At 55.2% G+C, this 27,356-nt stretch overlaps 1 protein-coding gene across 2 annotated transcripts in view; it reads left to right on the top strand.

Moving 5' to 3' along the window:
- LOC147092881 (protein sel-1 homolog 1-like) overlaps positions 1 to 22,896 on the top strand; it is a 79,407-nt gene extending 56,511 nt beyond the window's left edge. For both annotated transcript variants that reach the window (XM_085976165.1, XM_085976164.1), the window contains one exon: positions 21,741 to 22,896. In XM_085976165.1, the coding sequence (XP_085832291.1) occupies positions 21,741 to 21,863 (123 nt within the window). In that variant the 3' untranslated portion in view covers positions 21,864 to 22,896. The remainder of the gene's footprint in view (positions 1 to 21,740) is intronic.
- The last annotated feature ends 4,460 nt before the right edge of the window (positions 22,897 to 27,356 follow it).

Raw genomic sequence — 27,356 nt, 5'->3', positions numbered from 1 at the left:
CAAGGGATATGGGGAGAAGGCAGGGACTGGGTACTGAATTTGGATGATCAGCCATGATCTCATTAAATGGCGGAGCAGGCTCGAGGGGCCGAATGACCTACTCCTGCTCCTATCTTCTATGTTTCTATGTGCTCGTGGGCCTGGCTCGGGCCTCGCCGGGGGGTTGGGTCCCTTCACGCTGTTTTCTCAATGGCGAAACGGGTGGACTGATGCAGCACAGAAGGATTTGATTCGGCCCATCGTGCCTGTCTTTTGAAAGAGCTCTCCAGCCAATTCACGGCTCGTGGCTCAGTCCCATCCTGAGCTCGAGCGTAGGTCCCCCTCCTCCTGGACACTCTGCCCTCCCACGGTCTGAGAATTGCCCCCAACACCTTTCGCACTCTTCGAACTGAAGGGGAGGGGCTAACACGCAGCATGGGAGGAAAGGGGAAGGTAAGAGCCAGAGCTGGGAGCAGGTGAAGGAGCGGGCCGAGAGCAGAGCCCAGAGGGGGTTGTTAGAAGCAGGGAGCGAGCTGGCTGAGTGGAGGGAGCGAGGAAATGAGCTTCAGGGGGCAGCAGGGTAGTGGTTGAGGGAGCACCCACCAGTGACTGGGAGCGAGGGACAGGCAGATGTTGGAGGAATGGCGGACCATACAGGGAGCACCGGCAGATGGAGACCGCTGAGGGAGGGTGGGGCGAGTTTGTCCTAGTATTTGGCAATTTTCACCCATTAAATTTTGTGTTTCCTTCCAGCTTGAATGGGTGGGTAGAGTCCATGATAGGGGAGAGTGTACATGGGCTGAGAGGAGATTCAATGGGTGGGTAGAGTCTGTGATAGGGGAGAGTGTACATGGGCTGTGGGAGGAGATTCAATGGGTGGGTAGAGTCTGTGATAGGGGAGAGTGTACATGGGCTGAGAGGAGATTCAATGGGTGGGTAGAGTCTGTGATAGGGGAGAGTGTACATGGGCTGTGGGCGGAGATTCAATGGGTGGGTAGAGTCCATGTTAGGGGAGAGTGTACATGGGCTGTGGGCGGAGATTCAATGGGTGGGTAGAGTACATGATAGGGGAGAGTGTACATGGGCTGTGGGAGGAGATTCAATGGGTGGGTAGAGTCTGTGATAGGGGAGAGTGTACATGGGCTGTGGGAGGAAATTCAATGGGTGGGTAGAGTCCATGATAGGGGAGAGTGTACATGGGCTGTGGGAGGAGATTAAATGGGTGGATAGAGTCCATGATAGGGGACAGTACATGGGCTGAGAGGAGATTCAATGGGTGGGTAGAGTACATGATAGGGGAGAGTGTACATGGGCTGTGGGAGGAGATTCAATGGGTGGGTAGAGTCCATGATAGGGGAGAGCGTCCATGGGCTGTGGGTGGAGATTAAATGGGTGGGTAGAGTCCATGATAGGGGAGAGTGTACACGGACTGTGGGAGGTGATTCAATGGGTGGGTAGAGTCTGTGATAGGGGAGAGTGTCCATGGGCTGTGGGAGGTGATTCAATGGGTGGGTCGAGTCTGTGATAGGGGAGAGTGTACATGGGCTGTGGGAGGAGATTCAATGGGTGGGTAGAGTCCATGATAGGGGAGAGTGTACATGGGCTGTGGGAGGTGATTCAATGGGTGGGTAGAGTCCATGATAGCGGAGAGTGTACATGGGCTGTGGGAGGAGATTAAATGGGTGGGTAGAGTCCGTGATAGGGGAGAGTGTACACGGGCTGTGGGAGGTGATTCAATGGGTGGGTAGAGTCTGTGATCGGGGAGAGTGTACAGGGGCTGTGGGAGGAGATTCAATGGGTGGGTAGAGTCTGTGATAGGGGAGAGTGTACATGGGCTGTGGGAGGAGATTCAATGGGTGGGTAGAGTCTGTGATAGGGGAGCGTGTACATGGGCTGTGGGAGGAGATTCAATGGGTGGGTAGAGTCTGTGATAGGGGAGAGTGTACATGGGCTGTGGGAGGAGATTCAATGGGTGGGTAGAGTCTGTGATAGGGGAGAGTGTACATGGGCTGTGGGAGGAGATTCAATGGGTGGGTAGAGTCTGTGATAGGGGAGAGTGTACATGGGCTGTGGGAGGAGATTCAATGGGTGGGTAGAGTCCGTGATAGGGGAGAGTGTCCATGGGCTGTGGGAGGAGATTCAATGGGTGGGTAGAGTCCATGATAGGGGAGAGTGTACAGGGGCTGTGGGAGGAGATTCAATGGGTGGGTAGAGTCTGTGATAGGGGAGAGTGTCCATGGGCTGTGGGAGGAGATTCAATGGGTGGGTAGAGTCTGTGAGAGGGGAGAGTGTACAGGGGCTGTGGGAGGAGATTCAATGGGTGGGTAGAGTCTGTGATAGGGGAGAGTGTCCATGGGCTGTGGGAGGAGATTCAATGGGTGGGTAGAGTCTGTGATAGGGGAGAGTGTACATGGGCTGTGGGAGGAGATTCAATGGGTGGGTCGAGTCCATGATAGGGGAGAGTGTACATGGGCTGTGGGAGGAGATTCAGTGGGTGGGTAGAGTCTGTGATAGGGGAGAGTGTCCATGGGCTGTGGGAGGAGATTCAATGGGTGGGTAGAGTCTGTGATAGGGGAGAGTGTCCATTGGCTGTGGGAGGAGATTCAATGGGTGGGTAGAGTCCATGAGAGGGGAGAGTGTCCATGGGCTGTGGGAGGAGAATAAATGGGTGGGTCGAGTCTGTGATAGGGGAGAGTGTACATGGGCTGTGGGAGGAGATTAAATGGGTGGGGAGAGTCCATGATGGGGGAGAGTGTACATGGGCTGTGGGAGGAGATTAAATGGGTGGGTAGAGTCCGTGATAGGGGAGAGTGTCCATGGGCTGTGGGAGGAGATTCAATGGGTGGGTAGAGTCCATGATAGGGGAGAGTGTACATGGGCTGTGGGAGGAGATTCAATGGGTGGGTAGAGTCCATGATGGGGGAGAGTGTCCATGGGCTGTGGGAGGAGATTCAATGGGTGGGTAGAGTCCATGATAGGGGAGAGTGTACATGGGCTGTGGGAGGAGATTCAATGGGTGGGTAGAGTCCATGATAGGGGAGAGTGTACATGGGCTGTGGGAGGAGATTCAATGGGTGGGTAGAGTCTGTGATAGGGGAGAGTGTACATGGGCTGTGGGAGGAGATTCAATGGGTGGGCAGAATCTGTGATAGGAGAGAGTGACAATGGGCTGTGGGAGGAGATTCAATGGGTGGGTAGAGTCCGTGATAGGGGAGAGTGTCCATGGGCTGTGGGAGGAGATTCAATAGGTGGGTAGAGTCTGTGATAGGGGAGAGTGTACATGGGCTGTGGGAGGGGATTCAATGGGTGGGTAGAGTCCGTGATAGGGGAGAGTGTCCATGGGCTGTGGGAGGAGATTCAATGGGTGGGTAGAGTCCATGATAGGGGAGAGTGTACATGGGCTGTGGGAGGTGATTCAATGGGTGGGTAGAGTCCATGATAGGGGAGAGTGTACATGGGCTGTGGGAGGAGATTAAATGGGTGGGTAGAGTCCGTGATAGGGGAGAGTGTACACGGGCTGTGGGAGGTGATTCAATGGGTGGGTAGAGTCTGTGATCGGGGAGAGTGTACAGGGGCTGTGGGAGGAGATTCAATGGGTGGGTAGAGTCTGTGATAGGGGAGCGTGTACATGGGCTGTGGGAGGTGATTCAATGGGTGGGTAGAGTCTGTGATAGGGGAGCGTGTACATGGGCTGTGGGAGGAGATTCAATGGGTGGGTAGAGTCTGTGATAGGGGAGAGTGTACATGGGCTGTGGGAGGAGATTCAATGGGTGGGTAGAGTCTGTGATAGGGGAGAGTGTACATGGGCTGTGGGAGGAGATTCAATGGGTGGGTAGAGTCTGTGATAGGGGAGAGTGTACATGGGCTGTGGGAGGAGATTCAATGGGTGGGTAGAGTCCATGATAGGGGAGAGTGTCCATGGGCTGTGGGAGGAGATTCAATGGGTGGGTAGAGTCCATGATAGGGGAGAGTGTACAGGGGCTGTGGGAGGAGATTCAATGGGTGGGTAGAGTCTGTGATAGGGGAGAGTGTCCATGGGCTGTGGGAGGAGATTCAATGGGTGGGTAGAGTCTGTGATAGGGGAGAGTGCACAGGGGCTGTGGGAGGAGATTCAATGGGTGGGTCGAGTCCATGATAGGGGAGAGTGTACATGGGCTGTGGGAGGAGATTCAGTGGGTGGGTAGAGTCTGTGATAGGGGAGAGTGTCCATGGGCTGTGGGAGGAGATTCAATGGGTGGGTAGAGTCTGTGATAGGGGAGAGTGTCCATTGGCTGTGGGAGGAGATTCAATGGGTGGGTAGAGTCCATGAGAGGGGAGAGTGTCCATGGGCTGTGGGAGGAGAATAAATGGGTGGGTCGAGTCTGTGATAGGGGAGAGTGTACATGGGCTGTGGGAGGAGATTCAATGGGTGGGTAGAGTCCATGATGGGGGAGAGTGTACATGGGCTGTGGGAGGAGATTAAATGGGTGGGGAGAGTCTGTGATAGGGGAGAGTGTACATGGGCTGTGGGAGGAGATTCAATGGGTGGGTAGAGTCCATGATGGGGGAGAGTGTACATGGGCTGTGGGAGGAGATTAAATGGGTGGGTAGAGTCCGTGATAGGGGAGAGTGTCCATGGGCTGTGGGAGGAGATTCAATGGGTGGGTAGAGTCCATGATAGGGGAGAGTGTACATGGGCTGTGGGAGGAGATTCAATGGGTGGGTAGAGTCCATGATGGGGGAGAGTGTCCATGGGCTGTGGGAGGAGATTCAATGGGTGGGTAGAGTCCATGATAGGGGAGAGTGTACATGGGCTGTGGGAGGAGATTCAATGGGTGGGTAGAGTCCATGATAGGGGAGAGTGTACATGGGCTGTGGGAGGAGATTAAATGGGTGGGTAGAGTCTGTGATAGGGGAGAGTGTACATGGGCTGTGGGAGGAGATTCAATGGGTGGGTAGAGTCTGTGATAGGGGAGAGTGTACATGGGCTGTGGGAGGAGATTCAATGGGTGGGCAGAATCTGTGATAGGAGAGAGTGACAATGGGCTGTGGGAGGAGATTCAATGGGTGGGTAGAGTCCGTGATAGGGGAGAGTGTCCATGGGCTGTGGGAGGAGATTCAATAGGTGGGTAGAATCTGTGATAGGGGAGAGTGTACATGGGCTGTGGGAGGGGATTCAATGGGTGGGTAGAGTCCGTGATAGGGGAGAGTGTCCATGGGCTGTGGGAGGAGATTCAATGGGTGGGTAGAGTCTGTGATAGGGGAGAGTGTCCATGGGCTGTGGGAGGTGATTCAATGGGTGGGTCGAGTCTGTGATAGGGGAGAGTGTACATGGGCTGTGGGAGGAGATTCAATGGGTGGGTAGAGTCCATGATAGGGGAGAGTGTACATGGGCTGTGGGAGGTGATTCAATGGGTGGGTAGAGTCCATGATAGGGGAGAGTGTACATGGGCTGTGGGAGGAGATTAAATGGGTGGGTAGAGTCCGTGATAGGGGAGAGTGTACACGGGCTGTGGGAGGTGATTCAATGGGTGGGTAGAGTCTGTGATCGGGGAGAGTGTACAGGGGCTGTGGGAGGAGATTCAATGGGTGGGTAGAGTCTGTGATAGGGGAGAGTGTACATGGGCTGTGGGAGGAGATTCAATGGGTGGGTAGAGTCTGTGATAGGGGAGCGTGTACATGGGCTGTGGGAGGAGATTCAATGGGTGGGTAGAGTCTGTGATAGGGGAGAGTGTACATGGGCTGTGGGAGGAGATTCAATGGGTGGGTAGAGTCTGTGATAGGGGAGAGTGTACATGGGCTGTGGGAGGAGATTCAATGGGTGGGTCGAGTCTGTGATAGGGGAGAGTGTACATGGGCTGTGGGAGGAGATTCAATGGGTGGGTAGAGTCCATGACAGGGGAGAGTGTCCATGGGCTGTGGGAGGAGATTCAATGGGTGGGTAGAGTCCATGATAGGGGAGAGTGTACAGGGGCTGTGGGAGGAGATTCAATGGGTGGGTAGAGTCTGTGATAGGGGAGAGTGTCCATGGGCTGTGGGAGGAGAATAAATGGGTGGGTCGAGTCTGTGATAGGGGAGAGTGTACATGGGCTGTGGGAGGAGATTCAATGGGTGGGTAGAGTCCATGATGGGGGAGAGTGCACATGGGCTGTGGGAGGAGATTAAATGGGTGGGGAGAGTCTGTGATAGGGGAGAGTGTACATGGGCTGTGGGAGGAGATTCAATGGGTGGGTAGAGTCCATGATGGGGGAGAGTGTACATGGGCTGTGGGAGGAGATTAAATGGGTGGGTAGAGTCCGTGATAGGGGAGAGTGTCCATGGGCTGTGGGAGGAGATTCAATGGGTGGGTAGAGTCCATGATAGGGGCGAGTGTACATGGGCTGTGGGAGGAGATTCAATGGGTGGGTAGAGTCCATGATGGGGGAGAGTGTCCATGGGCTGTGGGAGGAGATTCAATGGGTGGGTAGAGTCCATGATAGGGGAGAGTGTACATGGGCTGTGGGAGGAGATTCAATGGGTGGGTAGAGTCTGTGATAGGGGAGAGTGTACATGGGCTGTGGGAGGAGATTCAATGGGTGGGCAGAATCTGTGATAGGAGAGAGTGACAATGGGCTGTGGGAGGAGATTCAATGGGTGGGTAGAGTCCGTGATAGGGGAGAGTGTCCATGGGCTGTGGGAGGAGATTCAATGGGTGGGTAGAGTCCGTGATAGGGGAGAGTGTACATGGGCTGTGGGAGGAGATTAAATGGGTGGGTAGAGTCTGTGATAGGGGAGAGTGTCCATGGGCTGTGGGAGGAGATTAAATGGGTGGGTAGAGTCTGTGATAGGGGAGAGTGTCCATGGGCTGTGGGAGGAGATTCAATGGGTGGGTAGAGTCCGTGATAGGGGAGAGTGTACATGGGCTGTGGGAGGAGATTCAATGGGTGGGTAGAGTCTGTGATAGGGGAGAGTGTCCATGGGCTGTGGGAGGAGATTAAATGGGTGGGTAGAGTCTGTGATAGGGGAGAGTGCACATGGGCTGTGGGAGGAGATTCAATGGGTGGGTAGAGTCCGTGATAGGGGAGAGTGTACATGGGCTGTGGGAGGAGATTCAATGGGTGGGCAGAATCTGTGATAGGGGAGAGTGACAATGGGCTGTGGGAGGAGATTCAATGGGTGGGTAGAGTCCGTGATAGGGGAGAGTGTCCATGGGCTGTGGGAGGAGATTCAATAGGTGGGTAGAGTCTGTGATAGGGGAGAGTGCACATGGGCTGTGGGAGGGGATTCAATGGGTGGGTAGAGTCCGTGATAGGGGAGAGTGTCCATGGGCTGTGGGAGGAGATTCAATGGGTGGGTGGAGTCTGTGATCGGGGAGAGTGTCCATGGGCTGTGGGAGGAGATTCAATGGGTGGGGAGAGTCCATGAGAGGGGAGAGTGTCCATGGGCTGTGGGCGGAGATTCAATGGGTGGGTAGAGTCCATGATGGGGGAGAGTGTCCATGGGCTGTGGGAGGAGATTAAATGGGTGGGTAGAGTCCGTGATAGGGGAGAGTGTCCATGGGCTGTGGGAGGAGATTCAATGGGTGGGTAGAGTCCATGATAGGGGAGAGTGTACATGGGCTGTGGGAGGAGATTCAATGGGTGGGTAGAGTCCATGATAGGGGAGAGTGTCCATGGGCTGTGGGAGGCGATACAATGGGTGAGTAGAGTCAATGATAGGGGAGAGTGTACAGGGGCTGTGGGAGGAGATTCAATGGGTGGGTAGAGTCTGTGATAGGGGAGAGTGTCCATGGGCTGCAGGAAGAGTTTCAAAGGGTGGGTAGAGTCCATGATAGGGGAGAGTGTACACGGGCTGTGGGAGGAGATTCAATGGGTGGGTAGCGTCCATGATAGGGGAGAGTGTCCATGGGCTGTGGGAGGAGATTCAATGGGTGGGTAGCGTCCATGATAGGGGAGAGTGCACATGGGCTGTGGGAGGAGATTCAATGGGTGGGTGGAGTCCATGATAGGGGAGAGTGTACATGGGCTGTGGGAGGAGATTCAATGGGTGGGTAGAGTCCATGATAGGGGAGAGTGTACAGGGGCTGTGGGAGGAGATTCAATGGGTGGGTGGAGTCCATGATAGGGGAGAGTGTACAGGGGCTGTGGGAGGAGATTCAATGGGTGGGTAGAGTCCATGATAGGGGAGAGTGTACATGGGCTGTTGGAGGAGATTAAATGGGTGGGTAGAGTCTGTGATAGGGGAGAGTGTACATGGGCTGTGGGAGGAGATTCAATGGGTGGGTAGCGTCCATGATAGGGGAGAGTGTCCATGGGCTGTGGGAGGAGATTCAATGGGTGGGTGGAGTCCATGATAGGGGAGAGTGTACATGGGCTGTGGGAGGAGATTCAATGGGTGGGTAGAGTCCATGATAGGGGAGAGTGTACATGGGCTGTTGGAGGAGATTAAATGGGTGGGTAGAGTCTGTGATAGGGGAGAGTGTACATGGGCTGTGGGAGGAGATTCAATGGGTGGGTGGAGTCTGTGATAGGGGAGAGTGTACATGGGCTGTGGGAGGAGATTCAATGGGTGGGTAGAGTCCGTGATAGGGGAGAGTGTCCATGGGCTGTGGGAGGAGATTCAATGGGTGGGGAGAGTCCATGAGAGGGGAGAGTGTCCATGGGCTGTGGGCGGAGATTCAATGGGTGGGTAGAGTCCGTGATAGGGGAGAGTGTACATGGGCTGTGGGAGGAGATTCAATGGGTGGGTCGAGTCCATGATAGGGGAGAGTGTCCATGGGCTGTGGGAGGAGATTCAATGGGTGGGTAGAGTCCATGATAGGGTAGAGTGTACATGGGCTGTGGGAGGCGATACAATGGGTGAGTAGAGTCAATGATAGGGGAGAGTGTACAGGGGCTGTGGGAGGAGTTTCAATGGGTGGGTAGAGTCTGTGATAGGGTAGAGTGTCCATGGGCTGCAGGAAGAGTTTCAATGGGTGGGTAGAGTCCATGATAGGGGAGAGTGTACATGGGCTGTGGGAGGAGATTCAATGGGTGGGTAGAGTCCATGATAGGGGAGAGTGTACATGGGCTGTGGGAGGAGATTAAATGGGTGGGTAGAGTCCGTGATAGGGGAGAGTGCACATGGGCTGTTGGAGGAGATTCAATGGGTGGGTAGAGTCCGTGATAGGGGAGAGTGTACATGGGCTGTGGGAGGAGATTCAATGGGTGGGCAGAATCTGTGATAGGGGAGAGTGACAATGGGCTGTGGGAGGAGATTCAATGGGTGGGTAGAGTCCGTGATAGGGGAGAGTGTCCATGGGCTGTGGGAGGAGATTCAATAGGTGGGTAGAGTCTGTGACAGGGGAGAGTGTACATGGGCTGTGGGAGGGGATTCAATGGGTGGGTAGAGTCCATGATAGGGGAGAGTGTCCATGGGCTGTGGGAGGAGATTCAATGGGTGGGTAGAGTCTGTGATAGGGGAGAGTGTCCATGGGCTGTGGGAGGAGATTCAATGGGTGGGTAGAGTCCATGATAGGGGAGAGTGTCCATGGGCTGTGGGAGGAGATTCAATGGGTGGGTAGAGTCCATGATAGGGGGGGAGAGTGTACATGGGCTGTGGGAGGAGATTCAATGGGTGGGTAGAGTCTGTGATAGGGGAGAGTGTCCATGGGCTGTGGGAGGAGATTCAGTGGGTGGGTAGAGTCCGTGATCGGGGAGAGTGTCCATGGGCTGTGGGAGGAGATTCAGTGGGTGGGTGGAGTCTGTGATAGGGGAGAGTGTACATGGGCTGTGGGAGGAGATTCAGTGGGTGGGTAGAGTCCGTGATAGGGGAGAGTGTCCATGGGCTGTGGGAGGAGATTCAATGGGTGGGTAGAGTCTGTGATACGGGAGAGTGTACATGGGCTGTGGGAGGAGATTCAATGGGTGGGTAGAGTCCGTGATAGGGGAGAGTGTCCATGGGCTGTGGGAGGAGATTCAATGGGTGGGTAGAGTCTGTGATAGGGGAGAGTGCACATGGGCTGTGGGAGGAGATTCAATGGGTGGGTAGAGTCCGTGATAGGGGAGAGTGTACATGGGCTGTGGGAGGAGATTCAATGGGTGGGTAGAGTCCATGATAGGGGAGAGTGTCCATGGGCTGTGGGAGGAGATTCAATGGGTGGGTAGAGTCTGTGATAGGGGAGAGTGTGCATGGGCTGTGGGAGGAGATTCAGTGGGTGGGTAGAGTCCGTGATAGGGGAGAGTGTCCATGGGCTGTGGGAGGAGATTCAATAGGTGGGTAGAGTCTGTGACAGGGGAGAGTGTACATGGGCTGTGGGAGGGGATTCAATGGGTGGGTAGAGTCCATGATAGGGGAGAGTGTACATGGGCTTTGGGAGGAGATTCAGTGGGTGGGTAGAGTCTGTGATAGGGGAGAGTGTACATGGGCTGTGGGAGGAGATTCAATGGGTGGGTAGAGTCCGTGATAGGGGAGAGTGTACATGGGCTGTGGGAGGAGATTCAATGGGTGGGTAGAGTCTGTGATAGGGGAGAGTGTACATGGGCTGTGGGAGGAGATTCAATGGGTGGGTAGAGTCTGTGATAGGGGAGAGTGTACATGGGCTGTGGGAGGAGATTAAATGGGTGGGTGGAGTCCATGATAGGGGAGAGTGTACACGGGCTGTGGGAGGAGATTCAATGGGTGGGTAGAGTCCATGATAGGGGAGAGTGTCCATGGGCTGTGGGAGGAGATTCAATGGGTGGGTAGAGTCTGTGATAGGGGAGAGTGTGCATGGGCTGTGGGAGGAGATTCAATGGGTGGGGAGAGTCCGTGATAGGGGAGAGTGTACATGGGCTGTGGGGGGAGATTCAATGGGTGGGTAGAGTCTGTGATAGGGGAGAGTGTACATGGGCTGTGGGAGGAGATTCAATGGGTGGGTAGAGTCTGTGATAGGGGAGAGTGTACATGGGCTGTGGGAGGAGATTCAATGGGTGGGTAGAGTCCATGATAGGGGAGAGTGTCCATGGGCTGTGGGAGGAGATTCAATGGGTGGGTGGAGTCCATGATAGGGGAGAGTGTACAGGGGCTGTGGGAGGAGATTCAATGGGTGGGTAGAGTCTGTGATAGGGGAGAGTGTCCATGGGCTGTGGGAGGAGATTCAATGGGTGGGTAGAGTCTGTGATAGGGGAGAGTGTACAGGGGCTGTGGGAGGAGATTCAATGGGTGGGTAGAGTCTGTGATAGGGGAGAGTGTACATGGGCTGTGGGAGGAGATTCAATGGGTGGGTAGAGTCTGTGATCGGGGAGAGTGTACATGGGCTGTGGGAGGAGATTCAATGGGTGGGTCGAGTCCATGATAGGGGAGAGTGTACATGGGCTGTGGGAGGAGATTCAGTGGGTGGGTAGAGTCTGTGATAGGGGAGAGCGTCCATGAGCTGTGGGAGGAGATTCAATGGGTGGGTAGAGTCTGTGATAGGGGAGAGTGTCCATTGGCTGTGGGAGGAGATTCAATGGGTGGGTAGAGTCCATGAGAGGGGAGAGTGTCCATGGGCTGTGGGAGGAGAATAAATGGGTGGGTCGAGTCTGTGATAGGGGAGAGTGTACATGGGCTGTGGGAGGAGATTCAATGGGTGGGTAGAGTCCATGATGGGGGAGAGTGTACATGGGCTGTGGGAGGAGATTAAATGGGTGGGGAGAGTCTGTGATAGGGGAGAGTGTACATGGGCTGTGGGAGGAGATTCAATGGGTGGGTAGAGTCCATGATGGGGGAGAGTGTACATGGGCTGTGGGAGGAGATTAAATGGGTGGGTAGAGTCCGTGATAGGGGAGACTGTCCATGGGCTGTGGGAGGAGATTCAATGGGTGGGTAGAGTCCATGATAGGGGCGAGTGTACATGGGCTGTGGGAGGAGATTCAATGGGTGGGTAGAGTCCATGATGGGGGAGAGTGTCCATGGGCTGTGGGAGGAGATTCAATGGGTGGGTAGAGTCCATGATAGGGGAGAGTGTACATGGGCTGTGGGAGGAGATTCAATGGGTGGGTAGAGTCCATGATAGGGGAGAGTGTACATGGGCTGTGGGAGGAGATTAAATGGGTGGGTAGAGTCTGTGATAGGGGAGAGTGTACATGGGCTGTGGGAGGAGATTCAATGGGTGGGTAGAGTCTGTGATAGGGGAGAGTGCACATGGGCTGTGGGAGGAGATTCAATGGGTGGGCAGAATCTGTGATAGGAGAGAGTGACAATGGGCTGTGGGAGGAGATTCAATGGGTGGGTAGAGTCCGTGATAGGGGAGAGTGTCCATGGGCTGTGGGAGGAGATTCAATAGGTGGGTAGAGTCTGTGATAGGGGAGAGTGTACATGGGCTGTGGGAGGGGATTCAATGGGTGGGTAGAGTCCGTGATAGGGGAGAGTGTCCATGGGCTGTGGGAGGAGATTCAATGGGTGGGTGGAGTCTGTGATAGGGGAGAGTGTCCATGGGCTGTGGGAGGAGATTCAATGGGTGGGGAGAGTCCATGAGAGGGGAGAGTGTCCATGGGCTGTGGGCGGAGATTCAATGGGTGGGTAGAGTCCATGATGGGGGAGAGTGTACATGGGCTGTGGGAGGAGATTAAATGGGTGGGTAGAGTCCGTGATAGGGGAGAGTGTCCATGGGCTGTGGGAGGAGATTCAATGGGTGGGTAGAGTCCATGATAGGGGAGAGTGTACATGGGCTGTGGGAGGAGATTCAATGGGTGGGTAGAGTCCATGATAGGGGAGAGTGTCCATGGGCTGTGGGAGGAGATTCAATGGGTGGGTAGAGTCCATGATAGGGTAGAGTGTACATGGGCTGTGGGAGGCGATACAATGGGTGGGTAGAGTCCATGATAGGGGAGAGTGTACATGGGCTGTGGGTGGAGATTCAATGGGTGGGTAGAGTCCATGATAGGGGAGAGTGTCCATGGGCTGTGGGAGGAGATTCAATGGGTGGGTAGAGTCCATGATAGGGTAGAGTGTACATGGGCTGTGGGAGGCGATACAATGGGTGGGTAGAGTCTGTGATAGGGGAGAGTGTACATGGGCTGTTGGAGGAGATTAAATGGGTGGGTAGAGTCCGTGATAGGAGAGAGTGTACATGGGCTGTGGGAGGCGATTCAATGGGTGGGTAGAGTCTGTGATAGGGGAGAGTGTACATGGGCTGTGGGAGGAGATTCAATGGGTGGGTAGAGTCCATGATAGGGGAGAGTGTACATGGGCTGTGGGAGGAGATTCAATGGGTGGGTAGAGTCCATGATAGGGGAGAGTGTACATGGGCTGTGGGAGGAGATTCAATGGGTGGGTAGAGTCTGTGATAGGGGAGAGTGTCCATGGGCTGTTGGAGGAGATTAAATGGGTGGGTAGAGTCTGTGATAGGGGAGAGTGTACATGGGCTGTGGGAGGAGATTCAATGGGTGGGTAGAGTCCGTGATAGGGGAGAGTGTCCATGGGCTGTGGGAGGAGATTCAATGGGTGGGTGGAGTCTGTGATAGGGGAGAGTGTACATGGGCTGTGGGAGGAGATTCAATGGGTGGGTGGAGTCCATGATAGGGGAGAGTGTCCATGGGCTGTGGGAGGAGATTCAATGGGTGGGTAGAGTCCGTGATAGGGGAGAGTGTCCATGGGCTGTGGGAGGAGATTCAATGGGTGGGGAGAGTCCATGAGAGGGGAGAGTGTCCATGGGCTGTGGGCGGAGATTCAATGGGTGGGTAGAGTCCGTGATAGGGGAGAGTGTCCATGGGCTGTGGGAGGAGATTCAATGGGTGGGTAGAGTCCATGATAGGGGAGAGTGTCCATGGGCTGTAGGAAGAGTTTCAATGGGTGGGTAGAGTCCATGATAGGGGAGAGTGTACATGGGCTGTGGGTGGAGATTAAATGGGTGGGTAGCGTCCATGATAGGGGAGAGTGTCCATGGGCTGTGGGAGGAGATTCAATGGGTGGGTAGAGTCCATGATAGGGGAGAGTGTCCATGGGCTGTGGGAGGAGATTCAATGGGTGGGTAGAGTCCATGATCGGGGAGAGTGTACATGGGCTGTGGGAGGAGATTCAATGGGTGGGTAGAGTCCGTGATAGGGGAGAGTGTACATGGGCTGTGGGAGGAGATTAAATGGGTGGGTAGAGTCTGTGATAGGGGAGAGTGTCCATGGGCTGTGGGAGGAGATTAAATGGGTGGGTAGAGTCTGTGATAGGGGAGAGTGTCCATGGGCTGTGGGAGGAGATTCAATGGGTGGGTAGAGTCCGTGATAGGGGAGAGTGTACATGGGCTGTGGGAGGAGATTCAATGGGTGGGTAGAGTCTGTGATAGGGGAGAGTGTCCATGGGCTGTGGGAGGAGATTAAATGGGTGGGTAGAGTCCGTGATAGGGGAGAGTGTACATGGGCTGTGGGAGGAGATTCAATGGGTGGGCAGAATCTGTGATAGGGGAGAGTGACAATGGGCTGTGGGAGGAGATTCAATGGGTGGGTAGAGTCCGTGATAGGGGAGAGTGTCCATGGGCTGTGGGAGGAGATTCAATAGGTGGGTAGAGTCTGCGATAGGGGAGAGTGTACATGGGCTGTGGGAGGGGATTCAATGGGTGGGTAGAGTCCGTGATCGGGGAGAGTGTCCATGGGCTGTGGGAGGAGATTCAATGGGTGGGGAGAGTCCATGAGAGGGGAGAGTGTCCATGGGCTGTGGGCGGAGATTCAATGGGTGGGTAGAGTCCATGATGGGGGAGAGTGTACATGGGCTGTGGGAGGAGATTAAATGGGTGGGTAGAGTCCGTGATAGGGGAGAATGTCCATGGGCTGTGGGAGGAGATTCAATGGGTGGGTAGAGTCCATGATAGGGGAGAGTGTACATTGGTCTGTGGGAGGAGATTCAATGGGTGGGTAGAGTGCATGATAGGGGAGAGTGTTGATGGGCTGTGGGAGGAGATTCAATGGGTGGGTAGAGTCCATGATAGGGTAGAGTGTACATGGGCTGTGGGAGGCGATACAATGGGTGAGTAGAGTCAATGATAGGGGAGAGTGTACAGGGGCTGTGGGAGGAGATTCAATGGGTGGGTAGAGTCTGTGATAGGGGAGAGTGTCCATGGGCTGTAGGAAGAGTTTCAAAGGGTGGGTAGAGTCCATGATAGGGGAGTGTGTCCATGGGCTGTGGGAGGAGATTCAATGGGTGGGTAGAGTCCATGATAGGGGAGAGTGTACATGGGCTGTGGGAGGAGATTCAATGGGTGGGTAGAGTCCATGATAGGGGAGAGTGTACATGGGCTGTTGGAGGAGATTAAATGGGTGGGTAGAGTCTGTGATAGGGGAGAGTGTACATGGGCTGTGGGAGGAGATTCAATGGGTGGGTAGAGTCCGTGATAGGGGAGAGTGTCCATGGGCTGTGGGAGGAGATTCAATGGGTGGGCAGAATCTGTGATAGGGGAGAGTGACAATGGGCTGTGGGAGGGGATTCAATGGGTGGGTAGAGTCCATGATAGGGGAGAGTGTCCATGGGCTGTGGGAGGAGATTCAATGGGTGGGTAGAGTCTGTGATAGGGGAGAGTGTCCATGGGCTGTGGGAGGAGATTCAATGGGTGGGTAGAGTCCATGATAGGGGAGAGTGTCCATGGGCTGTGGGAGGAGATTCAATGGGTGGGTAGAGTCCATGATAGGGGAGAGTGTACATGGGCTGTGGGAGGAGATTCAATGGGTGGGTAGAGTCTGTGATAGGGGAGAGTGTCCATGGGCTGTGGGAGGAGATTCAGTGGGTGGGTAGAGTCCGTGATGGGGGAGAGTGTCCATGGGCTGTGGGAGGAGATTCAGTGGGTGGGTAGAGTCCGTGATAGGGGAGAGTGTCCATGGGCTGTGGGAGGAGATTCAGTGGGTGGGTGGAGTCTGTGATAGGGGAGAGTGTACATGGGCTGTGGGAGGAGATTCAGTGGGTGGGTGGAGTCTGTGATAGGGGAGAGTGTACATGGGCTGTGGGAGGAGATTCAGTGGGTGGGTAGAGTCCGTGATAGGGGAGAGTGTCCATGGGCTGTGGGAGGAGATTCAATGGGTGGGTAGAGTCTGTGATACGGGAGAGTGTACATGGGCTGTGGGAGGAGATTCAATGGGTGGGTAGAGTCCGTGATAGGGGAGAGTGTCCATGGGCTGTGGGAGGAGATTCAATGGGTGGGTAGAGTCTGTGATAGGGGAGAGTGTACATGGGCTGTGGGAGGAGATTCAATGGGTGGGTAGAGTCCGTGATAGGGGAGAGTGTACATGGGCTGTGGGAGGAGATTCAATGGGTGGGTAGAGTCTGTGATAGGGGAGAGTGTCCATGGGCTGTGGGAGGAGATTCAATGGGTGGGTAGAGTCCGTGATAGGGGAGAGTGTACATGGGCTGTGGGAGGAGATTCAATGGGTGGGTAGAGTCTGTGATAGGGGAGAGTGTACATGGGCTGTGGGAGGAGATTAAATGGGTGGGTGGAGTCCATGATAGGGGAGAGTGTACACGGGCTGTGGGAGGAGATTCAATGGGTGGGTAGAGTCCATGATAGGGGAGAGTGTCCATGGGCTGTGGGAGGAGATTCAATGGGTGGGTAGAGTCTGTGATAGGGGAGAGTGTGCATGGGCTGTGGGAGGAGATTCAATGGGTGGGTAGAGTCCATGATAGGGGAGAGTGTACATGGGCTGTGGGGGGAGATTCAATGGGTGGGTAGAGTCTGTGATAGGGGAGAGTGTCCATGGGCTGTGGGAGGAGATTCAGTGGGTGGGTAGAGTCCGTGATAGGGGAGAGTGTCCATGGGCTGTGGGAGGAGATTCAGTGGGTGGGTAGAGTCCGTGATAGGGGAGAGTGTCCATGGGCTGTGGGAGGAGATTCAGTGGGTGGGTGGAGTCTGTGATAGGGGAGAGTGTACATGGGCTGTGGGAGGAGATTCAGTGGGTGGGTAGAGTCCGTGATAGGGGAGAGTGTCCATGGGCTGTGGGAGGAGATTCAATGGGTGGGTAGAGTCTGTGATACGGGAGAGTGTACATGGGCTGTGGGAGGAGATTCAATGGGTGGGTAGATTCCGTGATAGGGGAGAGTGTCCATGGGCTGTGGGAGGAGATTCAATGGGTGGGTAGAGTCTGTGATAGGGGAGAGTGTACATGGGCTGTGGGAGGAGATTCAATGGGTGGGTAGAGTCCGTGATAGGGGAGAGTGTACATGGGCTGTGGGAGGAGATTCAATGGGTGGGTAGAGTCTGTGATAGGGGAGAGTGTCCATGGGCTGTGGGAGGAGATTCAATGGGTGGGTAGAGTCCGTGATAGGGGAGAGTGTACATGGGCTGTGGGAGGAGATTCAATGGGTGGGTAGAGTCTGTGATAGGGGAGAGTGTACATGGGCTGTGGGAGGAGATTAAATGGGTGGGTGGAGTCCATGATAGGGGAGAGTGTACACGGGCTGTGGGAGGAGATTCAATGGGTGGGTAGAGTCCATGATAGGGGAGAGTGTCCATGGGCTGTGGGAGGAGATTCAATGGGTGGGTAGAGTCTGTGATAGGGGAGAGTGTGCATGGGCTGTGGGAGGAGATTCAATGGGTGGGTAGAGTCCATGATAGGGGAGAGTGTACATGGGCTGTGGGGGGAGATTCAATGGGTGGGTAGAGTCCATGATAGGGGAGAGTGTACATGGGCTGTGGGAGGAGATTCAATGGGTGGGTAGAGTCCATGATAGGGGAGAGTGTCCATGGGCTGTGGGAGGAGATTCAATGGGTGGGTAGAGTCCATGATAGGGTAGAGTGTACATGGGCTGTGGGAGGCGATACAATGGGTGGGTAGAGTCCATGATAGGGGAGAGTGTACATGGGCTGTGGGTGGAGATTAAATGGGTGGGTGGCGTCCATGATAGGGGAGAGTGTCCATGGGCTGTGGGAGGAGATTCAATGGGTGGGTAGAGTCCATGATAGGGGAGAGTGTACATGGGCTGTGGGAGGAGATTCAATGGGTGGGTAGAGTCCATGATAGGGGAGAGTGCACATGGGCTGTTGGAGGAGATTAAATGGGTGGGTAGAGTCTGTGATAGGGGAGAGTGTACATGGGCTGTGGGAGGAGATTCAATGGGTGGGTAGAGTCCGTGATAGGGGAGAGTGTCCATGGGCTGTGGGAGGAGATTCAATGGGTGGGTGGAGTCTGTGATAGGGGAGAGTGTACATGGGCTGTGGGAGGAGATTCAATGGGTGGGTAGAGTCCGTGATAGGGGAGAGTGTCCATGGGCTGTGGGAGGAGATTCAATGGGTGGGGAGAGTCCATGAGAGGGGAGAGTGTCCATGGGCTGTGGGCGGAGATTCAATGGGTGGGTAGAGTCCGTGATAGGGGAGAGTGTACATGGGCTGTGGGAGGAGATTCAATGGGTGGGTCGAGTCCATGATAGGGGAGAGTGTCCATGGGCTGTGGGAGGAGATTCAATGGGTGGGTAGAGTCCATGATAGGGTAGAGTGTACATGGGCTGTGGGAGGCGATACAATGGGTGAGTAGAGTCAATGATAGGGGAGAGTGTACAGGGGCTGTGGGAGGAGTTTCAATGGGTGGTTAGAGTCTGTGATAGGGGAGAGTGTCCATGGGCTGTGGGAAGAGTTTCAATGGGTGGGTAGAGTCCATGATAGGGGAGAGTGTACATGGGCTGTGGGTGGAGATTAAATGGGTGGGTAGCGTCCATGACAGGGGAGAGTGTCCATGGGCTGTGGGAGGAGATTCAATGGGTGGGTAGAGTCCATGATAGGGGAGAGTGTCCATGGGCTGTGGGAGGAGATTCAATGGGTGGGTAGAGTCCATGATAGGGGAGAGTGTACATGGGCTGTGGGAGGAGATTCAATGGGTGGGTAGAGTCCGTGATAGGGGAGAGTGTACATGGGCTGTGGGAGGAGATTAAATGGGTGGGTAGAGTCTGTGATAGGGGAGAGTGTCCATGGGCTGTGGGAGGAGATTAAATGGGTGGGTAGAGTCTGTGATAGGGGAGAGTGTCCATGGGCTGTGGGAGGAGATTCAATGGGTGGGTAGAGTCTGTGATAGGGGAGAGTGTACATGGGCTGTGGGAGGAGATTCAATGGGTGGGTAGAGTCTGTGATAGGGGAGAGTGTCCATGGGCTGTGGGAGGAGATTAAATGGGTGGGTAGAGTCTGTGATAGGGGAGTGTGTACATGGGCTGTGGGAGGAGATTCAATGGGTGGGTAGAGTCCGTGATAGGGGAGAGTGTACATGGGCTGTGGGAGGAGATTCAATGGGTGGGCAGAATCTGTGATAGGGGAGAGTGACAATGGGCTGTGGGAGGAGATTCAATGGGTGGGTAGAGTCCGTGATAGGGGAGAGTGTCCATGGGCTGTGGGAGGAGATTCAATAGGTGGGTAGAGTCTGTGATAGGGGAGAGTGTACATGGGCTGTGGGAGGGGATTCAATGGGTGGGTAGAGTCCGTGATAGGGGAGAGTGTCCATGGGCTGTGGGAGGAGATTCAATGGGTGGGTGGAGTCTGTGATAGGGGAGAGTGTACATGGGCTGTGGGAGGAGATTCAATGGGTGGGTAGAGTCCGTGATAGGGGAGAGTGTCCATGGGCTGTGGGAGGAGATTCAATGGGTGGGGAGAGTCCATGAGAGGGGAGAGTGTACATGGGCTGTGGGAGGAGATTCAATGGGTGGGTAGAGTCCATGATAGGGTAGAGTGTACAGGGGCTGTGGGAGGCGATACAATGGGTGAGTAGAGTCAATGATAGGGGAGAGTGTACAGGGGCTGTGGGAGGAGTTTCAATGGGTGGGTAGAGTCTGTGATAGGGGAGAGTGTCCATGGGCTGTAGGAAGAGTTTCAATGGGTGGGTAGAGTCCATGATAGGGGAGAGTGTACATGGGCTGTGGGTGGAGATTAAATGGGTGGGTAGCGTCCATGATAGGGGAGAGTGTCCATGGGCTGTGGGAGGAGATTCAATGGGTGGGTAGAGTCCATGATAGGGGAGAGTGTACATGGGCTGTGGGAGGAGATTAAATGGGTGGGTAGAGTCTGTGATAGGGGAGAGTGTACATGGGCTGTGGGAGGAGATTCAATGGGTGGGTAGAGTCCGTGATAGGGGAGAGTGTACATGGGCTGTGGGAGGAGATTCAATGGGTGGGCAGAATCTGTGATAGGGGAGAGTGACAATGGGCTGTGGGAGGAGATTCAATGGGTGGGTAGAGTCTGTGATAGCGGAGAGTGTCCATGGGCTGTGGGAGGAGATTCAATAGGTGGGTAGAGTCTGTGATAGGGGAGAGTGTCCATGGGCTGTGGGAGGGGATTCAATGGGTGGGGAGAGTCCGTGATAGGGGAGAGTGTCCATGGGCTGTGGGAGGAGATTCAATGGGTGGGTAGAGTCCATGATAGGGGAGAGTGTCCATGGGCTGTGGGAGGAGATTCAATGGGTGGGTAGAGTCAGTGATAGGGGAGAGTGTACATGGGCTGTGGGAGGAGATTCAATGGGTGGGTCGAGTCTGTGATAGGGGAGAGTGTCCATGGGCTGTGGGAGGAGATTCAATAGGTGGGTAGAGTCTGTGATAGGGGAGAGTGTACATGGGCTGTGGGAGGAGATTCAATGGGTGGGTAGAGTCCATGATAGGGGAGAGTGTCCATGGGCTGTGAGAGGAGATTCAATGGGTGGGTAGAGTCCGTGATAGGGGGGAGTGTCCATGGGCTGTGGGAGGAGATTCAATGGGTGGGTAGAGTCCATGATAGGGGAGAGTGTACATGGGCTGTGGGAGGAGATTCAATGGGTGGGTAGAGTCCATGATAGGGGAGAGTGTCCATGGGCTGTGGGAGGAGATTCAGTGGGTGGGTAGAGTCCATGATAGGGGAGAGTGTCCATGGGCTGTGGGAGGAGATTCAGTGGGTGGGTAGAGTCTGTGATTGGGGAGAGTGTACATGGGCTGTGGGAGGAGATTCAGTGGGTGGGTAGAGTCCGTGATAGGGGAGAGTGTACATGGGCTGTGGGAGGAGATTCAATGGGTGGGTAGAGTCTGTGATAGGGGAGAGTGTCCATGGGCTGTGGGAGGAGATTCAATGGGTGGGTAGAGTCTGTGATAGGGGAGAGTGTCCATGGGCTGTGGGAGGAGATTCAGTGGGTGGGTAGAGTCTGTGATAGGGGAGAGTGTACATGGGCTGTGGGAGGAGATTCAGTGGGTGGGTAGAGTCTGTGATAGGGGAGAGTGTCCATGGGCTGTGGGAGGAGATTCAATGGGTGGGTAGAGTCTGTGATAGGGGAGAGTGTCCATGGGCTGTGGGAGGAGATTCAATGGGTGGGTAGAGTCTGTGATAGGGGAGAGTGTCCATGGGCTGTGGGAGGAGATTCAATGGGTGGGTAGAGTCTGTGATAGGGGAGAGTGTCCATGGGCTGTGGGAGGAGATTCAATGGGTGGGTAGAGTCTGTGATAGGGGAGAGTGTCCATGGGCTGTGGGAGGAGATTCAATGGGTGGGTAGAGTCTGTGATAGGGGAGAGTGTCCATGGGCTGTGGGAGGAGATTCAATGGGTGGGTAGAGTCTGTGATAGGGGAGAGTGTCCATGGGCTGTGGGAGGAGATTCAATGGGTGGGTAGAGTCTGTGATAGGGGAGAGTGTCCATGGGCTGTGGGAGGAGATTCAATGGGTGGGTAGAGTCTGTGATGGGGAGAGTGTCCATGGGCTGTGGGAGGAGATTCAATGGGTGGGTAGAGTCCGTGATAGGGGAGAGTGTCCATGGGCTGTGGGAGGAGGTTCAATGGGTGGGTGCGGTGGGGGGGGGAGCGCGGTTTTTGGGAGGCGGGGCAGGGGGTTGGGGGTGGGGTTGAAACCGAAGCTCTCCTATCTCATTCCCCTACTCCTACTCCTGCGTGTTCTATCTTGCAGTGGGCCGACCTGTGGAAGCACTTCGATCCAGACCAGCTCCTCGGGCCCGAGTGGGATCTGTACGTGATGACGGTGTTGGCTCTGCTCCTGGGAACAGTCATTGCCTTCCGCCAGAGGCCGTAGGAATCCCACTCCCACCCACCCTTGGCCGGAGAGCCGGAACGCCGGCCGGACTTCGGGAACGATCGGCATCCTCGCAACGTGGTTTTTGTTTTGCCTTGGGATTTTCTCTCTCTCTCTCTCTCTGGGGACGATGTCGAACAAGGAATCAAACTTGATCAAACAGAGAGAACGAGGCCCGAGTCGCCCGTGCCCGCTTTAGCCTCCCATCGTCGCCGTCATCCTGCTGAATTTGGCAGGAAGGTTGTTGAACTGCTGCGGGATGGAGGGGGAAACGGATCCTGAGATATCGGAACCGCGGAGCCACGCTCCCCTCGCCCCGTGTTAGGGAGGAGCAGCGAATTCTGCCCTCACCACCCCACTAAAGAGATGACTTTAACCCACAATTCCGCAAGGGGCCATCTCAATCCCCTTCACCCGTCTCATTCTTACCCCACTCTCCTGCCTGCCCCCTCTGCAGTGCAGTGTGAACCGTTTTTTTCCAGGTCTATCACTTTGTGACTGGCGTCCCGTTTAAGAATGTGACGCATTGGGTCCTTCACTCCTGGCCTCTGGCTTCGAGTCCAGGCACTGAACCCCACTCCGGGTGTTTGATGGGACAGTGTAGAGGGAGCTTTACTCTGTATCTAACCCGTGCTGCACCTGCCCTGGGAGTGTTTGATGGGACAGTGTCGCGGGAGCTTTACTCTGTATCTATCCCGTGCTGTACCTGCCCTGGGAGTGTTTGATGGGACAGTGTAGAGGGAGCTTTACTCTGTATCTATCCCGTGCTGTACCTGCCCTGGGAGTGTTTGATGGGACAGTGTTGGGGGAGATTTACTCTGTATCTAGCCCTGTGATCTGGGTGGTGTTATGCCCCAGGACTGATTGCCCTCACCTTGCCGAGCACAAATGTTGGCCAGTATCCCTGTGCCTATGTGATTGTACCATTTGGTGGTTTAGTCCCAGACACTGGATGGTTTCCCTGTGGTCCCAAGTGACATCCGTGAGTGCATGTTACCAGCACAGTGATGTAAACAAGTGTAAGATACAAGTGTAAGATACTGATGTAATAGTCCTGGCCTGTTTATTGCCTTTACTTGCAGAAGAATATTTAATTTTATCGATTTAAAAAATTAATAAAAGTAATCAAGATTTACCTCAAACAAAATGGATGCCGTTGCCATCGGTGTGTTGACAGGCTATTCCGCCACAGGGGGCGTCGCGGCGGTCCGACCCTGACTCCCGTGTCCCCCCCGAGTTCCAGTCCTCGCGACAATGAGCACTGAGCAAGTTGAGGGGAATTTTCAAGAGGAACAAAGATCTTGGAAAGACCGAAAGGCTCATTTGACGTTCAAGGGTTTAATGCGGAGATAGTGTTGCTTCGCTGCAGTCAGTGCCTCGATCACATCTCCAATTAGTTTAATTGTTTGGAGCACATTGATTGCCAGTCGCTGGTTTGTAAGTTGGAAGATCCTTTACAGCTGGGGAGCATCACGGAGAGTTCCAGGTTCAGTGTAGAAGAAAAAAGAAAGACTTGCATTTCTCCAGCGCCTTTCACGACCTCAGGACGTCCCAAAGCGCTTTACAGCCAATGAAGTACTTTTTGAAGTGTGGTCAGATCTTTTACGTCCACCTGAGAGAGCAGACGTGGCCTCGGTTTAACGTCTCAACCGAAAGACGGCACCTCTGACAGTGCGGCGATCCCTCAGTACTGCACCTCCGACAGTGCAGCGCTCCCTCAGTACTGCACCTCCGACAGTGCAGCGCTCCCTCAGTACTGTCCCTCCGACAGTGCAGCACTCCCTCAGTACAGCTCCTCCGACAGTGCAGCGCTCCCTCAGTACTGCACCTCCGACAGTGCAGCGCTCCCTCAGTACTGTCCCTCCGACAGTGCGGTGCTCCCTCAGTACAGCTCCTCCGACAATGCGGCGCTCCCTCAGTACTACCCCTCCGACAGTGCGGCGCTCGCTCAGTAATGCCACTCCGACAGTGCGGCGCTCCCTCAGTACTGCCCCTCCGACAGTGCGGCGCTCCCTCAGTACTGCACCTCCGACAGTGCGGCGCTCCCTCAGTACTGCCCCTCCGACAGAGCGGTGCTCCCTCAGTACCGCCCCTCCGACAGTGCGGCGCTCCCTCAGTACCGCCCCTCCGACAGTGCGGCGCTCCCTCAGTACCGCCCCTCCGACAGTGCGGCGCTCCCTCAGTACTGCCCCTCCGACAGTGCGGCGCTCCCTCAGTACCGCCCCTCCGACAGTGCGGCGCTCCCTCAGTACTGCCCCTCCGACAGTGCGGCGCTCCCTCAGTACTGCCCCTCCGACAGTGCGACGCTCCCTCAGTACTGCCCCTCCGACAGTGCGGCGCTCCCTCAGTACCGCCCCTCCGACAGTGCGGCGCTCCCTCAGTACCGCCCCTCCGACAGTGCGGCGCTCCCTCAGTACCGCCCCTCCGACAGTGCGGCGCTCCCTCAGTACCGCCCCTCCGACAGTGCGGCGCTCCCTCAGTACCGCCCCTCCGACAGTGCGGCGCTCCCTCAGTACTGCCCCTCCCAACAGTGCGGCGCTCCCTCAGTACTGCCCCTCCGACAGTGCGGCGTCCCTCAGTACCGCCACTCCGACAGTGCGGCGCTCCCTCAGTACCGCCCCTCTGACAGTGCGGCGCTCCCTCAGTACCGCCCCTCCGACAGTGCGGCGCTCCCTCAGTACCGCCCCTCCGACAGTGCGGCGCTCCCTCAGTACCGCCCCTCCGACAGTGCGGCGCTCCCTCAGTACCGCCCCTCCCAACAGTGCGGCGCTCCCTCAGTACCGCCCCTCCGACAGTGCGGCGTCCCTCAGTACCGCCACTCCGACAGTGCGGCGCTCCCTCAGTACCGCCCCTCCGACAGTGCAGCGCTCCATCAGTACTGCCCCTCCGACAGTGCGACGCTCCCTCCGTATTGGCACTGGGAGTGTTGGCCTAGATTTTTGTGCTCGAGTCTCTGGAGTGGGACTTGAACCCACAACCTTCAGAGGCAAGAGAGAGAGTGCTACCCACTGAGCCACGGCTGACACGGGACGTGGCAACGCTCCCGCCATCAGAGTCGGACGGCGCGGGGTTCGAAACCCACTCCGGGCAGTCCTGGCGAGCGTGCTCCACATCCAGCGAGGGAGCTCGTGTCTGGTGGGTGGCCCTCACCCCTCCCTCATCGTATGGGTTGTGGGAGCCCATAAACTCCTACGCCATACAGGACGAACCAGGCAGTGTAAAGATTGAAGGAGAGTTCACGTCACGGCCCGCCCGTCTCTGAATCCTCCACTGCTTCGCACCATTCCCCAAGGGAAGGACGTAAAGATACAAAAATAATGTCCACGCCACCCTGCCAGACTGTCAATCAGTCTGCGAATCCTACATCACAATGGTGACTGCACTTCAAAGGTACCTGATTGGCTGGAAAGTGCTTTGGGACATCCTGAGAAGTCGTGAAAGGCGCTGTAGAAAGGCCAGTTCTTCCTTTCAGTACATCACACGATTCTCCGCCAAGATACAAATCGCTGCAGGTCGCACCTGTGGGACCGCGGCTGCTCGACCTTGGGGGTCGGTGTCTCGGAGCGGTCTGCTAACCCAGCAGCGCCAAGCAACCTTGGAATCGATGCTAAATCCATTTTACCACAAGCAGGCATGAGAGGAAGGGAAGAAGGCAGAAGGATGTGTGTGAAATGTGAGTCTCGTGTCCCGGTCGATCTGTATAGATCCACAGCCCTCCCTGGGTGAGTTTATCGCTTCTGATGCATTAGCTGAAAGAGATGTGAAGCAAATTGAAAGGGATCGGGGTGAGGGAAGGGTGGTCTGTTGCTCCATCAGACTGGCATACGATACAAGAAAATCAATCGCGGATAATTAACTTCGTCTGGCTATGGTTATTGAAGTAATGTGATGGCATTTTAATGGCTCGATTACTGATCAATCCTGTGCGGTGTCAGCCGTGGCTCAGTCGATAGCACGCACTCTCTCTCGCCTCCGAGTCAGAAGGTCGTGGGTTCGAGTCCCGCTCCAGGGACTTGAGCACCAAATCCAGGCCGGCACTCCCCAGGGAGCGCCGCGGTGCCGTCTTTCGGATGAGACGTTATAAAGGGTTAAATTACAAGGAAGAGATTTATTAAACGAGACTTGTATTCCTTGGGATATAGAAGGTTAAGGGGTGATTTGACTGAGGGGTGTCGGATTTTGAAAGGAATTGATAAGGTAGAGAGAGAGAGAGAAACTTTTTCCCGCTGGTGGGAGAGTTTAGAACAAGGCGGACATAACCTTAAAATCAGAGCCAGAACATTCGGGAGCGAAGTTAGGAAACACCGTCTTCACACAAAGGGTGGTAGAAGTGTGGAACACTCTCAAAAAGCGGTAGATGCGAGCTCAATTAATAATTTTAAATCTGAGATCGATAGATTTTTGCGAGACAAGGGTATTAAGGAACATGAAGGAAGGCGGGTAAATGGAGCTAGGATTCAGATCAGTCATGATCTCATTGAATGGCAGACCACTCTGAAGGGGCCGACGTCTGTTCCTACGTTCCTAAACCGAGGCCCCGTCTACTCTCTCTCAGGCGGGTGTAAAAGATTCCACGGGCACCACTTCGAAGAAGAGCAGAGGGAGTTATCCCCGGTGTCCTGGGGCCAATATTTATCCTCTCAACCGCCCTCTGATACCCCATCCAACTTGGCCCGTTCTCGTGCGAGGCTAGGCGGGTGCTATTCGACCGGGGAGGGCATCGCGAGCATGCACCGACTAGGGCCGTGCTTATACGGGGGAGGGCGGGGTGCTGCGGTGGCGGAGTGGTTACGTTACTGGACTCGTGTGATCCAGAGAACGCGATTGAAATCCCCCCCGCCATCAGCCATGTTCCGCTTGAAAGGCGGAACAGGCTCGAGGGGCCGAACGGCCTCTTCCCGCTGCGAATCAAGTCAAATGTGAAGGGCCTTGAACATAATTGTTTCAGTGCTGTTGACCCCTAGCTCGTTGGATCTGGCTGCGGCTTCGCGGAGTCTGAACGAGACTCGGTAAGCAACATCCCACAAAGACGGCCTTCTGCTTGGCTTGGGGGGGTGCGCGGTGGGGGATGGGGGTGGATTCAGACTGCCATCTCTCCCTGGAAAAGAATTCCTTTTTACCTCCAGCCTCTGCAAGGCACCTCACCTGTCTGGTTAATCCGGTTGCACTTCCATCAAGTGTCTCTTGACGGCAACATTGCTTCCAAAAATAGCTCATTTCAAGGAATGCCACAGTTGCAGAGTTTACCTTGTTACCAGATGATTTTCTGATTAATTTGTTTCTTCTTTGGACGGGTGGGGCTGAGGAAGCTGGACTGAAAGCAGAGAAGGAAAACAACGAGGCTCAGAAGTACAAGCCTGCAGCTTCAAGCGGTGAGACTGGAGGAGCTGGGGCTGTTCTCCGGAGAGCAGTGAAGGTTAAGGGGAGATTTAATGGAGGCGTTCAGAATCATGAAGGGTTTTAAGGAGGAAACTGTTTCCACTTGGCAGGAGG

The sequence above is a fragment of the Somniosus microcephalus genome, unplaced genomic scaffold, assembly GCF_052327205.1.
Source record: "Somniosus microcephalus isolate GS21.2 unplaced genomic scaffold, FLI_Smic_1.0 unresolved_chr2, whole genome shotgun sequence".
NCBI classification, from domain to species: domain Eukaryota; kingdom Metazoa; phylum Chordata; class Chondrichthyes; order Squaliformes; family Somniosidae; genus Somniosus; species Somniosus microcephalus.
The sequence above is the reverse complement of the archived record's forward strand: the minus strand, read 5'-3'. Positions and strand labels throughout refer to the sequence as shown.